The sequence below is a fragment of the Hyaena hyaena genome, unplaced genomic scaffold, assembly GCF_003009895.1.
Source record: "Hyaena hyaena isolate Hyena2069 unplaced genomic scaffold, ASM300989v1 scaffold_5, whole genome shotgun sequence".
In the NCBI taxonomy this organism is placed as follows: Eukaryota; Metazoa; Chordata; class Mammalia; order Carnivora; family Hyaenidae; genus Hyaena; species Hyaena hyaena.
Window position 1 is genome coordinate 5,996,745 of NW_024080637.1, and position 16,727 is coordinate 6,013,471.

Sequence of the window (16,727 nt, forward strand, 5' to 3'; positions counted from 1 at the left end):
TTACACCGCCCTAAATCCTAGAGGGCACTTCCGGGACAGTAATTTACTCAGCTGCCCAAACCAATCTATGATTGTGGAGGAGAGCCGGGTTCTTTCTCCTTGGCTAAACTTCCGGGAAACCTCCACGTGCTTCTGGGGAGGGTGGGGGGGGGGGTTGGGAAAGTTCCCGTGAGAGCGGCTTTGTGATTGGCAAGAAGGGCAGGAGGCGGGGCTTGGGCCGGACATGCCCCTGGCGCAGGCGCGTTGGGCCGGCGTGGCGGTAGGGCCCGCTGTGTCGGCTGGGACCTCAGTTGGTTCTAGGCGGTTCTGGTCTCGGCTGGGACTTCCGTTGGTGAGTGTGGGTGACAGCGAGGGATGGGGTTGGGCGGGGACGGGCTGGAGAGAGGGCTCGGTCTCGGTTCTAGGACCTTGGTGGCCGCGCTTCCACGTGCATCCCGTCCTTGGTTTGGGGCGGGGTCGCCATCACCTGAACTCCTGGATAATGTGTTTCCTCTGTTGTAAAATGAGGGCAGGACTTCCACCCTTGTTTGCCTCCGGTCTTGTGAGTGCCGTGATGTTCCTAGAAGTGCCAGCTCTGGAGAGACCCTCTGGGATCACCTGGCGGCCCAGCCAACCTTCCCATTTTACGTATGGGGTAACTGAGGCCCGGAGAGTGAAGTCGTTTGACCAGGGTCACCCAGCCAGTGAAGGGCGAGCCAGTTCGCAGACTAGGTCTGGGGTTCCATTGCTGTCTTATGCAGCAAGGTGCGAGACGGAAACTGGAAGTTGGAGGCGGGAACCTAGGCTTCAGGGGCGGAGGGGCGGGGCGCGGGGGGGCTGCACTCATCGGCTTTGTCGCTTGTCAGTTCGCCTCACATCTCTGACTTACTTCTTCTGTGAGTTGGGTATAACGATAATAACGGCAAAACTCTCATATACCAGGCACTGTTGGAAGCACTTTATGCACAGCTTTCCTCATTGGATTGAAGGGCCGTTGTGAGTTAACCTTAAACGAGGCCTGTGCTCTAAGGACTAAGCTGCGGCTCTAAAGATTTGTTGAATGACTGAAGGACTCAGAGGCTCTTTGCTAGAGTCTGAGGGACAGAACACATTAATTATGTACTGCTTCAGAGTTATTGTCGTAATCTTGAACGTTTGAAATAATAATTATTCTCTCGCCTGTGTAAGCTGAGGAGTCTGAGGACAAGCACGCAACGGGGGTGAGGGCAGAGGGTGTAAGGCTCTTATTTAAACTATCCAGATAATTGCCTTATTGCATGCCTTCACTTAGCTTTTCATTTACTAATATATTTGATTAGCAGACATTATTAATACTAGCCCAAATATTCGTTATGATGCTAGGTCCTGAAGTCTGACAATGTAGAAAACGCCTTGAACTCCTCTTTTAATGGAGGAATGGGACCTTAAATATTGCTCACTCTCGTGCCTGGCATGCAGCAGTTTCTCAGAAATCGTTTTGAAAATTATTCCGGTAAACTGTAAAGAGTTGTGTGCAGTGGGAGCACAGGGAGGGAAGTGGTCATCTCTGTTTGGAGGGGTTGGGGAAGCTTCTTGCAATAAGTGAACCTTGAATGATGGAGTTGCTGGGGTGAAGCTGGCCTCTTCCAGAAATGATGACCAGTTTGGGGCATGTTAGGGAAGTGGTATGATAAAAAGCCGGAAGAGGTGTGCTGGGACCAAAATATGAAGAGGCCTTATAAGGAAGTACCATTCCTAGAAAATGGTGATGAGGAGCCACTAATGAGTTTATAAACAGGAGTGTGATGGGATCAATTACGTTGTTAGCTATAATATAGGGACCAGACAGACAGGGGTCAAGGGCCGTTCAGTTCAGTCATTGGTGGACATTTATTGAGTATCCAGTATGTCCAGGCATCGTGCTGGATGCTACAGATACAACTTGGAATAAGATAGACTTGGTTGCCGCCCACATGGAGTTTATCATGCTTTTCCCAGTGTGGTCCCTGGTCTAACAGCATCAGCATCACCTGGAAACGTGTTGGAACTGCAGTCTCTCTGCCTACACACCAGGTCTACTGAATCAGAAAGTCTGGGGCTGAGGCCCAGGTCAGTGTTTCAACAAGCCCTCCAGGTGATTCTGATGCTCACCTTAAGTTTCACAACCACCTGGCTCCTGCAATGGACCAAGGGGTTTTGAGAGGCAGGTCAGAGACAGACTCATCTGCTTTAGGAGGAGTTAAGGTGAAGGAGTGCCTGGTGTGGGCCACTGGCCTGTGGTTCACCAGATGTGAACCATGTGTACTTGCCTCCAGAGCCCACACTTGTCCACTCAGTCACATTAGGGCCCTGTGGCAGTGCCTGCCAGCCTGTCTCAGGCCACAGGAGATGTAGGAGATGATAACATTTGTACTGTGCACCGGGGAAGTGGATGGGGCTGCTTGAGGTGGCAGGAGACCAGCTGGAGGACTTGAGGCACTAGGACCTGGAAAGAGCCACCCAGGGCTTCCAGGCTCCCAGAGCCCAGGGGAGTCAGCACCCCGATGTCAGCATGCTGCAGGGCAGCTCTGCTTCATGGGAGATGCCGAAAGGTAGAGGCGCTCCCTGGATTTGGCAACTGAAATCAAGAACCTTGAAAGAGTTCCTGTGTGTTGACCCAGTAATTCTGTTCCTGAGAATCTCTCCCAAATGTACAACAAACAAAAGCCTTCTGTTCATTGTAGATTGTATTTATTTATTTTTTAAAATTTATTTTTTAATTTACATCCAAGTTAGCATATAGTGCGACGGTGATTTCGGGAGCAGATTCCTTAATGCCTCTTACCCATCTAGCCCATCCCCCCACCCACAGCCCCTCCAGCAACCCTCTGTTTGTTCTCCATATTTAAGAGTTCCATGTTTTGTCCCCCTCCCTGTTTTTTATATTATTTTTCCTTCCCTTATGTTCATCTGTTTTGTATCTTAAAGTTCTCATGAGTGAAGTCAGATGATATTTGTCTTTCTTTAATTTCGCTCAGCATAATACCCTCTAGTTCCATCCACATAGTTGCAAATGGCAAGATTTCATTCTTTTTGACTGCTGAGTAGTACTTCATTGTATATATATATACCACATCTTCTTTATCCGTTGATGGACATTTGGGTCCTTTCTATACTTTGGCTATTGCTGATATTGCTGCTATAAACATTGGGGTGCGTATGCCCCTTCAAAACAGCATACCTGTATCCCTTGGGTAAATACCTTGTAGTGCAATTGCTGAGTCATAGGGTAGTTCTATTTTTAGTTTTTTGAGGAATCTCCCACTCTGTTTTCCAGAGTGGCTGCAACAGATTGCATTCCCACCAGCAGTGCAAAAGAGCTTCTCTTTTTTCTGCATCCTCGCCAACATCTGTTGTAGCCTGAGTTGTTAATGTTAGCCATTCTGACAGGTGTGAGGTGGTATCTCATTGTGGTTTTGATTTGTATTTCCCTGATGATGAGTGATGTTGAGCATTTTTTCATGTGTCATTTGGCCATCTGGGTGTCTTTTTTGGAAAAGTGTTCATGTCTTTTGCCCATTTCTTCACTAGATTAAATCTGTTTTTTGGGTGTTGGGTTTGATAAGTTCTTTGTAGATTTTAGATACTAACCCGTTGTCTGATATGTCGTTCGCAAATATCTTTTCCCATTCCGTCGGTTGCCTTTTAGTTTTGCTGATTGTTTTCTTGGCTGCACAGAAGCTTTTAATTTTGATGAGGTCTCAATAGTTCGTTTTTGCTTTGGTTTCCCTTGCCTGTGGAAATGTTGAGTAAGAAGTTGCTGCAGCCGAGGTCAGAGAGGTTTTTGCCTGCTTTCTCCTCAAGGATTTTGATGACTTCCTGTCTTACATTTAGGTCTTTCATCCATTTTGTGTTTATTTTTGTGTATGGTGTAAGAAAGCGGTCCAGCTTCATTTTTCTGCATGTCACTGTCCAGTTTTCCCAGAACCACTTGCTGAAGAGACTGTTTTTATTCCATTGGATATTCTTTCCTGCTTTTGTCAAAGATTAGTTGGCCATACTTTTGTGGGTCCATTTCTGGGTTCTCTATTCTTTTCAATTGATCTGACTGTTTTTGTGCCAGTACCATATTGTTTTGATTATTACAGCTTTACAATACAGCTTGAAGTCCCGGATTGTGATGCCTCCTGCTTTGGTTTTCTTTTTCAATATTCCTTTGGCTATTTGGGGTCTTTTCTGGTTCCATACAAATTTTAGGATTGTTCTAGCACTGTGAAGAATGCTGGTGTTATTTTGATAGGGATTGCATTGAATATGTAGATTGCTTGATTGCTTTGGGTAGTATTGACATTTTTCCTTTTTTTTTTTTTTTTTTTTTTGCATCTTCAGTTTCTTTCATAAGCTTTTTTATAGTTTTTGGTGTATAGATTTTTTCACTTCTGGTTAGGTTTATTCCTAGGTATTTTATGGCTTTTGGTGCAAAGTAAACGGAATCGATTCCTTCTCTTTCTGTTGCTTCATTGTTGGTGTATAGGAATGCAACCGACTTCTGTGCATTGACTTTATATCCTGCAACTTTGCTGAGTTCATGGATCATTTCTAGCAGTTTTTTGGTGGAATCTTTTGGGTTTTCTATATAGAGTATCATGTCATCTGCGAAGAGTGAAATTTGACATCTTTCTGACTGATTTGGATGACTTTTATTTCTTTGTGTTGTCTGATTGCTGAGGCTAAGACTTCTAATACTATGTTGAGTAACAGTGGTGAGAGTGGACATCCCTGTCTTGTTCCTGACTGTAGGGGGAAAACTCTCAGTTTTTCCCCATTGAGGATGATATTAGTGTTGGGTCTTTCATATATGGCTCTTAATGATTTCGAGGTATGATCCTTCTATCCTTATTTTCTTGAGTGTTTTTATCAAGAAAGGTTGCTGTAAAAAAAAAAAAAAGAAAAGAAAAAAAGAAAGGTTGCTGTATTTTGTCAAATGCTTTCTCTGCATCTATTGAGACGATCATGCGGTTCTTGTCCTTTCTTTTACTGATGTGATGGATCACATTGATTGTTTTGCAGATATTGAACCAGCCCTGTATCCTAGGTATAAATCCCACTTGGTCATGGTGAATACTTTTTTTAATGTAGTGTTGGATCTGGTTTCCTAATATCTTGTTGAGGATTTTTGCATGCATGTTCATCAGGGAAATTGGTCTATAGTTCTCCTTTTTTGTGGGGTCTTTGGTTTTGGAATGAAGGTACTGCTAGCTTCATAGGAAGAGTTTGGAAGCTTTCCTTCCATTTCTGTTTTTTGGAACAGCTTCAAGAGAATAGGTGTTAACTCTTCCTTAAATGTTTGGTAGAATTCCCCTGGAAAGCTATCCAGCCCTGGACTTTTGTTTTTTGGGAGATTTTTGATTACTAACTCAATTTCTTTACTGGTTATGGTGTGTTCAAAATTTCTATTTCTTCCTGTTTCAGTTTTGATAGTTTATATGTTTCTAGGAATTTGTTCATTTCTTCCAGATTGCCCATTTTATTTGGCATATAATTGCTCATAATATTCTCTCATTATTGTTTTTTTCCTGCTGTGTTGGTTGTGATCTCTCTTCTTTCATTCTTGATTTATTTGGGTCCTTTCCTTTTTCTTTTTGATCAGACTGACTAGTGGTTTATCAATTTCATTAATTGTTTCAGAGAACCAGCTTCTGGTTTCATTGATCTGTTCCACTGTTTTGTTGGTTTAGATAGCATTGATTTCTGCTCTAATCTTTATTATTTCCTGTCTTCTGCTGGTGTGGGGTTTTATTTGCCATTATTTTTCCAGCTCTTTGAGGTGTAAGATTAGGTTGTGTATCTGAGACTTTTCTTCCTTCTTTAGGAAGGCCTGGATTGCTATATACTTCCCTCCTATGACCGCCTCTGCTGCATTCCAGAGGTTTAGGGCTGTGGTGTTATCATTTTTGTTGGCTTCCATGTACTTTTTAATTTCCTCTTTAATTTCTTGATTAGCCCATTCATTCTTTAGTAGGATGTTCTTTAGTCTCCAAGTATTTGTTACCTTTCCAAATTTTTTCTTGTGGTTGATTTCGAGTTTCATAGTGATGTGGTCTGAAAATGTGCACAGTATGATCTTGATCTTTTTGTACTTGTTTAGGGCTGGTTTGTGTCCCAGTATGTGATCTATTCTGGGGTATGTTCCATGTGCACTGGGGAAGACTGTATATTCCTCTGCTTTAGGATGAAGTGTTGTGAATTTATCTGTTAAGTCCATCTGGTCTAGTGTGTCATTCAAAGCCATCGTCATCTTGTTGATTTTCTGTTTAGATGATCTGTCCATTGATGTAAGTGGGGTGTTGAAGTCCCCTAATATTATGGTGGTATTATTATTAATTAGTTTCTTTATGTTTAGGATTAATTGCTTTATATATATATATTTATATATATATGTATTTATATATTTATTATATATATAGGGTGCTGCCACATTTGGAGCATAAATGTTTATAATTGTTAGGTCTTCTGGTGGATAAACCCCTTAATTATGATAGAATGCCCTTCTTCATCTCTTGTTACAGGCTTTATTTTAAAGTCTAGAGGGGCGCCCGGGTGGCTTAGTCCGTTAAGCGTCCGACTTTCGCTCAGGTCATGGATCTCGCGGTTTGTGGGTTCAAGCCCCGCATCGGGCTCTGTGCTGACTGCCAGCTCAGAGCCTGGAGCCTGTTTCAGAGTCTGTGACTCTCTCTCTCTCTGACCCTCCCCTCCTCACGCTGTCTGTCTGTCTGTCTGTCTCTCTCTCTCTCTTTCTCTCTGCTAGAAATAAATAAAACATTAAAAAAATTAAAAAAAAATAAAGTCTAGAATGTCTGGTATAAGTATGGCTACTCCAGCTTTCTTTTGTCAACCATTAGCATGATAGATGGTCTCCATCCCCTTACTTTCAACCTGAAGATGTCTTTAGGTCTAAAGTGGGTCTCTTGCAAACAGAATATAGATGGATCTTGTTTTCTTATCCATTCTGTTACCCTGTGTCTTTTGATTGGACCATTTAGTCCGTTGATGTTTAGAGGGAGCACTGAAAGATATGAATATATTGCCATTATGTTTCTTGCAGAGTTAGAGTTTCTGGTGGGGTGTTCTCTGGTCCTTTATAGTCTTTGTTGCTTTTGGTCTCCCCCCGCCCCTCGTCTTTTCTCCCCTCAGAGAGTCTCCCTTAAAATTTCTTGCAGGGCTGGGTTAGTAGTCATGAACTCCTTTAATTTTTGTTTGTCTGGGAAACTTTTTTTTTTTTTTAACTTTTTTAACATTTTATTTATTTCTGAGAGAGACAGCATGAGCAGGGGAGGGCCAGAGAGAGAGGGAGACACAGATTCTGAAACAGGCTCCAGGCTCTGAGCTAGCTGTCAACACAGAGCCTGACATGGGGCTTGAACCTACGAACCGTGAGATCATGACCTGAACTGAAGTTGGCTGCCCAACCGACTGAGACACCCAGGCACCCCTGTCTGGGAAACTTTTTTTTTTTTTTTTTTAATATTTTTTTATTTATTTCTAGGAGAGAGAGAGAGAGAGAGACAGCGTGAGCAGGGGAGGGCCAGAGAGAGAGGGAGACACAGACTCTGAAATAGGCNTTTTAATATTTTTTTATTTATTTCTAGGAGAGAGAGAGAGAGAGAGACAGCGTGAGCAGGGGAGGGTCAGAGAGGGAGTCACAGACTGAAACAGGCTCCAGGCTCTGAGCTGGCAGTCAGCACAGAGCCTGATGCGGGGCTCCAACCCACGAACCGCGAGATCATGACCTAAGCGAAAGTCAGACGCTTAACCGACTAAGCCACCCAGGTGCCCCTGGGAAACTTTTAATCTGTCCTATTTTGAATGACAGCTTTGCTGGATAAAGAATTCTTGGCTGCATATTTTTTTGATTCAGCACATTGACTATATCCTGCCACCCCTTTCTGGCCTGCCAATTTTCTCTGGATAGGTCTGCTACAAACCTGATCTGTCTTCCCTTGTAGGTTAAGGACTTTTTTTCCCTTTCTGCTTTCATAATTCTTTCCTTTTGTGAATTTGACTATGATATGCCTTGTTGATGGTCGCTTTTTGTTGAATCTAATGTGAGTTGTCTGTGCTTCCTGGATATTTATGTCTGTGTCTTTTCCCAGGTTAGGAAAGTTTTCTGGTATGATTTGCTCTGCTTGCTTAACCCTTGTCCTCCTTTCCTCTCTCTCCATCTCCTGGGACCCCTATGATTCTGATGTTTTTCCTTTTTAATGAGTTACTGATTTCTCTAATTCTTAAATCGTCCTTTTTTGCCTTAGTCTCCCTCTTTTATTCTGCTCCATAAGTTTGTCCTCTGTATCGCTGATTGACTGCTCTGCTTCATCCATCCTTGCCGCTGTGCTATCTGTTGGAGATTGCAGCTTAGGTATAGCATTTTTTTATTTCACCCTAACTAGGTTTTTGCTTCTTTTTGTCTCCACAGAAGGGGATTTGAATCTGTTTCCAACCCCAGCTAATATTCTTATTATTGTGATTCTAAATTCTGGTTCAGACATCTTCCTTGTGTCTATGTTAAGTTCCTGGCTGTTGTTTTTTCCTGCTTTCTTTTGGGGTGAATTCCTTCAGTTTGTCATTTTGAAAGAAGAAAAGGAATTAATAAGGTAAAAAATTAAAATTAAAAAATTAAAAACAACACACACACACACACACACACACACGCAAATCAAATAAATGGTGCTAGATCCGAGGTGTGTTTTGGTCTGGGTGTTGAAGGGAGCTTGATAGATTAGAGGAAAAAAGGGGGTGGGGGAAGGAAAACATTTGAAAATTTGAAAAAGTGAATACAATAAATAGAATAAAATGAAATGACATAAATAAAATAGAATTTGAAATATTTACAAAAAAATAAAAATGTATTAGAAAAAAATTAAAACTGTTTTTAACAAAAATTGAAAATAATAAATTTTTTCTCTTTCTGCTGAGTTCTCTGGTTCAGGTTGTGCAGATTGTTGTGTTAATACTCAAATCAATTTTCTAGATATGCAGGATAGTTTAGTTTTGATCTGGCTGTATTTCATGGATTCAGATCACAAAAAAACTTCCATGCTGTTCTGCCATCTTGGCTCCTCCCCCATTGTAGAGTGTATATAAGAGAGAAGATGACCGCTACCTGGTAGCAAGAGAATCGTTTCTGATCTACTCAGTGGAATGTTATACTGCCATCAGGAATGTGAGTATTTTGTAAAATCATAGAGGAACACGTGTGCTCATTCAGTACACAGTGTCTGGTAAAACCCTGGTCCCTGCTGAATGGCAAGCCAGTTAGATTTGGTCCTTGGCTGCACAGAGCTGAGCGCCTGTGAGGAAGACAGCAGTCACTCTGAGAGCAATTGGTGATCAGTAGGGCTGCTGTGAGAGATGCTGGCCTTAGGGACATGGGAATGGGACACAGAAGGCATCCTAGAGGACAGGATGATGGCCCCGAGGCTGGAAGAATGAGTAGATGCTGGTAAGTGAAGGGCACAGTGTGTTTAAGAATGAGTGTGGTGCGGCTGGAACTCTCGGAGAGGGTAATTGGGGAAGCTAAGCCCCAGGGGGCTGGCAGTCAGCTCACAGGTGTGCCTAGAAGGTCAGAAGCTTAGACCTGATTCTGAGGGCAGCAGGAAGTCGTTGGAGGGCTTTCAGAAAAAAGGACTGTTACTGTATGTGCTGGGACATGTTCCTGAGCTGCAGCGCGGAGCATGGGTTGGAGGAAGGCGGAGATTGAAGCAGAGGGGCCCAGTGCAGAGGCTGCTGCGGTAGTCCAGGGGAGAGATGGTGGTGGCCTGGGTGGAAGCTGGGGAGGTGGGGAGAGGGGCAGATGGAACAGCAAGTGAAGAGGAAGGAATGACAACGCCAAGAGGGTTCGTGCATGTGGGCCCCGAGGGAACAGAGTGGATGAACCCAGGTTTCTGGTTTCAGCAAAGGGTGGCTTTTGGGCCATTGTGAGTGATAGGCTGCACTGGAGGGGGAGCGGGTTTGGGGTTGAGGGGGAGATGCTGAGTTCCTTCTGGGGTGCTGGGTTTAGAGTACTCATACGGCTCATTCTCCAGGACACTATTGGATAGGGAGGTCTGAAGTGTGAGAGAGAGAGAGACAGATGGAGCGCAGGTGTTGACTCAGAGTCATGAGCTTGAGGCCTGACCAGGGAGTGCTATGGGATGTGGGGAGAGGCACAAGACACCTAAGGCAGGAGCCGGGTGGGGACGTGGGCAAAAGAACGGGACTGGCAAAAGGGACGAAGGCTTGTCAGCAGCAGAGGTCTCCAGACTGAGGGATTAGACTCGATTTCCTTTTTTTTTGGTTTCTGTTTTTTTTCCCCTAGTTCATATAATAACAATAGCAAACATTGATTGCATTCATAGAATGTGCTAGATACTGTTCTAATAACTTTTTATAACTCTTCTAAATTTCCACAAGAAATCTACAAGATAGGTCTTACTGCATTACCGTTTTGCAGATGAAGTAACTGAGCACAGAGGGGTTAAGTCACGTGTCCCAAGCTACACAGGGTGCAGTCAGCAAGCAGCCTGCCTGGAGTCTAGGATCTGATTCCAGGGCTGTGCACTCCCCACGCAGCAGTGTCTCTCCACAGTACACTGTTAGGTTTTTTATAAATGGGGAAATACTGTTTGTTTGTTTGTTTGTTTTTTTAAATCGCAGTAGAGGTAAGAGAAGAAGGACTTGAACCTGCTAGAAAATTAGAGGGGAAAGGGTCTGCATCTGCAAAAGCAGCGGCTGTCTTACAAGTTTGCTGGACTGAGCTGGCCGCATCGTGGCATCGGCACACAGTTAACGCCTATTTCCGCATGGCTCGTTTTTCTCCAGGCACAAGTGCTTCCCTGTGCCGGGCATCATGGAAGGGCTGCTGTCGAGATGCAGAGCACTGCCCGCCCTGGCCACCTGCAGCCACCAGCTCTCTGGGTACATTCCTCACAGCTTTTACCACTGTGACCCAGAGAGAGGGAAGCGCTTGGTGCTGTCACGCATGTTCCAGCCCCAGAACCTTCGGGAAGACCAGGTGCTGTCTCCCGAGGGCAGATCTGGCGACCTGACCTGTAAGAGCCAGCGACTGATGCTGCAGGTGGGCCTGATCCACCCGGCAAGCCCTGGCTGTTACCACCTCCTGCCTTATACGGTGCGTGCCATGGAGAAGCTCGAGCGGCTGATAGACCAGGAGATGCAGGCCATCGGGGGGCAGAAGCTCGACATGCCCAGCCTCAGCCCAGCAGAGCCCTGGCGCGCCACCAAGCGGTGGGACTTGATGGGTAAGGAGCTGCTGCGACTGCGAGACAGACACGGCAAGGACTACTGCTTAGGACCAACTCACGAGGAAGCCGTCACAGCCCTGGTTGCCTCCCAGAAGACCCTGTCCTACAAGCAGCTTCCGTTCCTGCTGTACCAGGTGACGAGGAAGTTTCGGGACGAGCCCAGGCCCCGCTTTGGTCTTCTCCGCGGCCGGGAGTTTTACATGAAGGACATGTACACTTTTGACTCCTCTGCAGAGGCTGCGCTGCGGACCTACGACCTGGTGTGCGGGGCCTACGGCAGCCTGTTCCGCAGGCTGGGGCTGCAGTGCGTCAGGGTCCAGGCGGACGTGGGCAGCATCGGGGGCACCGCGTCTCATGAGTTCCAGCTCCCGGCCGACGTCGGGGAGGACATGTTTGCCGTCTGCCCCGGCTGCGGTTTCTCGGCCAACGTGGAGACTCTACGCTCGTCGCAGACCAGCTGCCCTGCTTGCCGGGGCCCACTGACCGAAAGCAGAGGCATCGAGGTGGGGCATACGTTTTACCTGGGCACCAAGTACTCCTCTGTTTTTGGTGCCCAGTTTACCAACGCCCACGGCAAACCATGCCTGGCTGAGATGGGCTGCTACGGCCTGGGTGTGACACGGATATTGGCTGCCGCCATTGAGGTGATGTCCACGGACGACTGCGTGCGCTGGCCTGGCCTCCTGGCGCCTTACCACGTGTGCCTCATCCCCCCAAAGAAGGGCAGTAAGGAGGCGGCGGCCGCGGAGCTTGCGGGTGGCCTGTATGACCTCCTCACAGAGGCAGTGCCACAGCTCCGCGGGGAGGTCCTGCTCGATGACAGGACCCATCTGACCATTGGGAACAGACTGAAAGATGCCAACAAGTTTGGGTACCCCTTTGTGGTCATCGCTGGCAAGAGGGCCCTGGAGGACCCTGCCCATTTTGAGGTCCACTGCCAGAACACCGGTGAGGTGGTCTTCCTCACCAGAGAAGGAGTCACAGAATTTCTGAGCCAAGTGCAGGTCGTCTGAACCCCCCTGACCACCCACCCCTACGTCCCCATCCTGCAGCCTTGGTGTTCGTTCTGATGCTGCCTTTTCCCACACTCCGTCCCCGGCGGCCTCTCCAGATACAGGGCAGCTTATGGAAGGGGGAAGCATGTTAGGGTAACCGACTTTTTATCCAGGCCTTTGTTCCTACTTTTCGTATTCGAAGGCGGTGATTCCATTCTCTGGGCTGGCAGTGCTGCCCCAAGGCATTCCTCTTACATTCCTTTGTGGAGGCTTTTGTGTTAGGAGGCAGAGGGGCAAGAAGGAGCCGCTGGGCTTGGCCCTCAGGCGAGTCACTTCCCTTCTCTGCCGGGTCCCATGTGGAGGATGCGAGCGGCTGGTTGCTGAGGCCTTCCTGGCTCTGGCAGTCTGACCCCGGTGCCTCTTGCTGCATTTAGTTTGGAGAGCGGGCCTACCAGCCCTCCTCCACTTGGACACATCCCCTCCCTTGCTGGGGGCCTCAGTTTCCCCATCTGTGACATGAGAAAATGGAACTATATCTGTAAAATTCATAAGCTGTCAGTGGGTGGTTCCATAAGAGGTTCATGACAGGCAAATCTGGGTCCTCTGCTCCCCTAGAGTCTAAGCTATACGGAAAGTTGATAGAATTAGCTAATGGCCCAAAACCACCTCCAGAGACCTGGCTCTATTGGGCTGGCTTAGCATGGAGATGGTGTTCAATTGATTGAATAAAGTAGGGCCACCAGGCTGAGCCTTGCATGGTTATTTGGAACAGTGGTAATGCCGCCATTTTAACTGCAGCGGCTTCCTACCTGACACTTTTTCCGTTTTTTCCCTATTATTTCTACAGTCCACTCACAAACAGACAAACACATAAAACCCACCTTCGGAGGCTGGGAATATGTTTTAAACCATTTCTCCCCCCAAATGTAGGGGTAGCAGGCTTCAGGCACCACAGTGAGCTTGTCTTGGGTCGAGGTGGATCCTAGTGCATATTAAGATCTCTGCCTGTAATCTTTGGAAAACTGGGAGCAGGCTTGAGCCACCACGGCAGTGCCACCTGGTTTCACTTCTCTTGTTCGTCACATTATGGTCTCCACACGTCCAAAGCTAACAAGATTCTGTCACATTCAAACTCAGGGCCACCACTTCCGGAAGTGTTGTGCCCTCTGCCTCCCGTATACTCTCCCATTCAGCACTGATGACATTGGTTCTTGTTTGTTCATTGTTCTGTGCACTCCCTCTCGTGGTTGATGGTCAGATCCCCAGGGTCATGGTCCTGGGCTGATTGCCAGTGTATCTCACTTCTTGTCTTGGCCAGTTGTCCCACCTGCCACACAGATCCCCCAGCAGCGTGTTCCCGCTGCCACTCGTCACTGCTCAAGTAACCCACTCCCCAGCACACACCATCAGGTTTCCTAAGTACTGTTCACGTCCAGCCCTGATGGCCCCTAGGCCAGGAGATGTGCATTCTGAGAGCAAACTTAGAAAGGCTAGATTAGAAGTCAGGGGATTCTACTCTTGGCTGCACTCTGGAACTGCCTGGGTCCCACCCAGAGGTTCTGGGTAGGGTCTGGGTTACGTTTTAAAGCTCCACAGATCATTCTGATGCATGCAGTCGGTTCAGAGCTCCCAGTGTACTTAAGGGCAGCCACCAGCTCTGAGCCACTTTGTAGCTGAGCATTTCTTAGAGTCATTTCCTTTGTACATTGTCAGCCCGATGTGAGCTCTCTGCTTTTAATGGTCTGGTTATTTATTTGCTAAGGGCCTGCCGTGCACCACTGTGCTGTGAGGCACTTGTATGTACCATTTTCACAACAAAAACTGTGCAGGGTAGACGCTGTTCTCCTTTAACAGATGACGAACCTGAAGTTTCGTCTCAGCAGCTTGCTCAGGGATGCACAACTGTTAAGGGTCAGAGCTAGAATTTGAGTATTGACTAAAGCCTATGCCCTCCCTGCTGTAACTGCATGGCCTCTGCATAGATAAAAGTGATTTCAGTAGATAAAACTGAATTGTTTATTTTTTTCTAATCAAGTTAGCCCAAAATGAGAAATTAGCATTTGTGAATTGGTGTTTAATTTTTTTAAAAGTTAACTCTTACTGAGGTATAGTTGATACACAATGTTTCGTTAGTTTTAAGTGTATGGCATAGTGACTCAGTAACTCTAGGTGCCCAACACAAGTGTTGCCATGCCTGTCAGCAAGCAACGCTGTGACAGCACCACCGACTGTTCCCCGTGCTGCACCTTTCATCCCCGGGTCTTACTCTGTAACTAGATGCCTGTGCCTCCCACTCCCCTTTTTTAAATTTTAAATTTGTTCTCCGTAGGCTGGCCTATGGAAGGCTAGCCTAATGTAAGCACTTTTGAAAACCAGAGTCCAGGAAGAGAGAAATCAGTTAACTTAAATTCTTCATAAATGTTGAAATCACAGAATAATTTGAGGACAATACAGAATCATGGAAGTTTAGAACGGGAGGACTTGGAGCCCCCCCGTCCACCCCTCATTTCACCGATGGGAAGCAGGCCCCAGCTGGGAATTAACCTGCCACACACCGTCTGACAGCAGAACACCCGCCTGCAGGCCAAGTGCCGTGGCCCCTAAATCGTGCTACCTCCAGTCAATCTTGTTGCATCAAGAGCGGTCTGGCTGGATCAGCCCGAGCTCTAGAAGCCTTGTAGGTGGGAAACAGGTACCGTCCTCTCTTTTCCAAGGGAGATGAATACAAGGAGAACAGTGATTTGCTCAAGGGCAAGCAGGACTGACACCTAGGCGTCTTGATTACTAAGCCAGCGTGTCTTCTGAGAAGCCAGGGACGGTAGGGTATGGGGGAGAGATCAGAACGCTGAAGAGACATAATCCTAGCCTACCACTTACCAGGGATGTGACCTTAAGACAAATTACTTGACCTTCATGCCTCTCAGCTTCTTCATCAAAGATGTGCTCATGTCCATGCCCCAGCCCCCCAGGGTGGTCCACGGTTGGCTGAGCTTACTTACGGGAAATGCTTAGTCCTGTGCTCTCAGCAAATGCTCCCATCACCCCAGACAGCTGAAGAAATGCCACCATTGGGAGCTCACGTTGTGCTCGCGTTAACTTGTCTCAAGACCTGGATCTTGTTTTCTTGATGTGATGCTTTACAACCTTCCTGGGGAGTGCCACGGGCAGGAATTAAGTGACGCCTGTGGTATGAGTCCATCTCCTTAGAGAAAAGACACATATTCTCAAACTGTGTACCTTACTCTCTCCTTTCCGAACTTGTCAGTGTTACTTCTTGCCACAGACTGATGAAATGGAGTTGCTGGCAAAGCAGCAGGCACAGGCGCATTGTCATTGCTCTCACTCCTTGGGGAGATCTAGAAGCAACTGGCTGGGAAATATTTAGCAGAATTAACCCTTGGGGACAAAAGCTGGTGTGTAACAAAACCATTGTGTAAAGCAAGCTTAGAATGTAAATCAAGGGCTCCATTAATACTCTGTGCTTTCACGGAAGAAACACCTGCTGGGCTATCAATAAAGGCACTTTGCAGAAATCTGTTGAAATTGTCATTTCTTTAACTACTTGAGTGCCAAGGAACTTCATGGAGTTCCCATCATCCCTTTCTACACCAAGATGCCAGAATCCTTTTCAGAATGGACTGTTATACATCCAAGGGCATATAAGGCTTTGTTTGAAAGTTGGGAAAAGTTTTATAATGTGGAAAATGGGAAACTTTTTTTGAAGTTTTTGCAAACTTAGGGTATACTTGAAAAAAATCAATTGTGACTTACATCATAGTAACCCACGCTAGGGACTGTGGAGTCAGCCCGCCGAGGCCACTTGATAGCAGCTGTATGACCATGTGCAAGGTGCTTCCTGTGCTTCCACAGTAAAACAGGGCCCACAGTGCCCAGCTCACCGCAGGTGCTGGCTACGTGGCAGCTGCCATTATACTGGGCCAGTTAGCCCTCTGCATGTAGTAGGCGGGTGGACGGTGTGTGTGGGCCAACAGAGTGGGGTTGCACCTTTAGGGTCCCCTTGATTGGGCACCGCTTTGGTGCCAGGATGGTGCCCACTCCTATTAAGCCAGCAGCTCTGAAGGGTGAGCAGCTTCCATAGTTAAAGCCTGATTGCCCTTGGCTAAATAAAACTCTAGGACTAGGAGAGGGAGGAGGGCACCTCTCTTGTTAATGGTCACTGAGGACACTGTTTGCCAGGGAAGAACTTGCTGCCGGACTCAAGCACTGACAGGAGCCCTCCTGGCGGGGTGTCGGGTGCTGTGGGGAGTCAGCTGTGGGCTCTGGTAGTCTGGCTACACAGACTGGACTCCTTCGCCCAGGCGGACAGGTTGGGGACTTTGCATAACAGTGAATGCCAAGACTTTGCGACAACATTGGAGCGAGCAGCAAGGGCTGCTGGGTCTAATGGCAACTCCTGGAAGGCAGAAGCCCAGTCTTATTGCTGCTGATACACCCTGGAGGGCTTAGGGGAGTCCTGAATTCAAGTTCTGGCTCT

The 16,727-nt window shown here is 46.8% G+C and overlaps 1 protein-coding gene across 2 annotated transcripts; it reads left to right on the forward strand.

Moving 5' to 3' along the window:
* The first annotated feature begins 249 nt into the window (after positions 1-249).
* PARS2 (prolyl-tRNA synthetase 2, mitochondrial) lies at positions 250-15,754 on the forward strand. Of its 2 annotated transcripts, none has more exons than XM_039239032.1 (2): positions 250-331; positions 10,630-15,754. In XM_039239032.1, exon 2 carries the CDS (start codon positions 10,823-10,825, stop codon positions 12,248-12,250), a length of 1,428 nt encoding a protein of 475 aa, XP_039094963.1. In that variant the 5' UTR covers positions 250-331; positions 10,630-10,822; the 3' UTR covers positions 12,251-15,754. The 2 variants fall into 2 exon arrangements, with proteins under 2 accessions (XP_039094963.1, XP_039094971.1); XM_039239040.1 differs by having other exon boundaries at positions 257-331; positions 10,795-15,754.
* The last annotated feature ends 973 nt before the right edge of the window (positions 15,755-16,727 follow it).

Coding starts and splice junctions, on each gene's coding strand:
- PARS2 (XM_039239032.1), top strand. CDS start 10,823: ATGGAAGGGCTGCTGTCGAGATGCAGAGCACTGCCCGCCCTGGCCACC.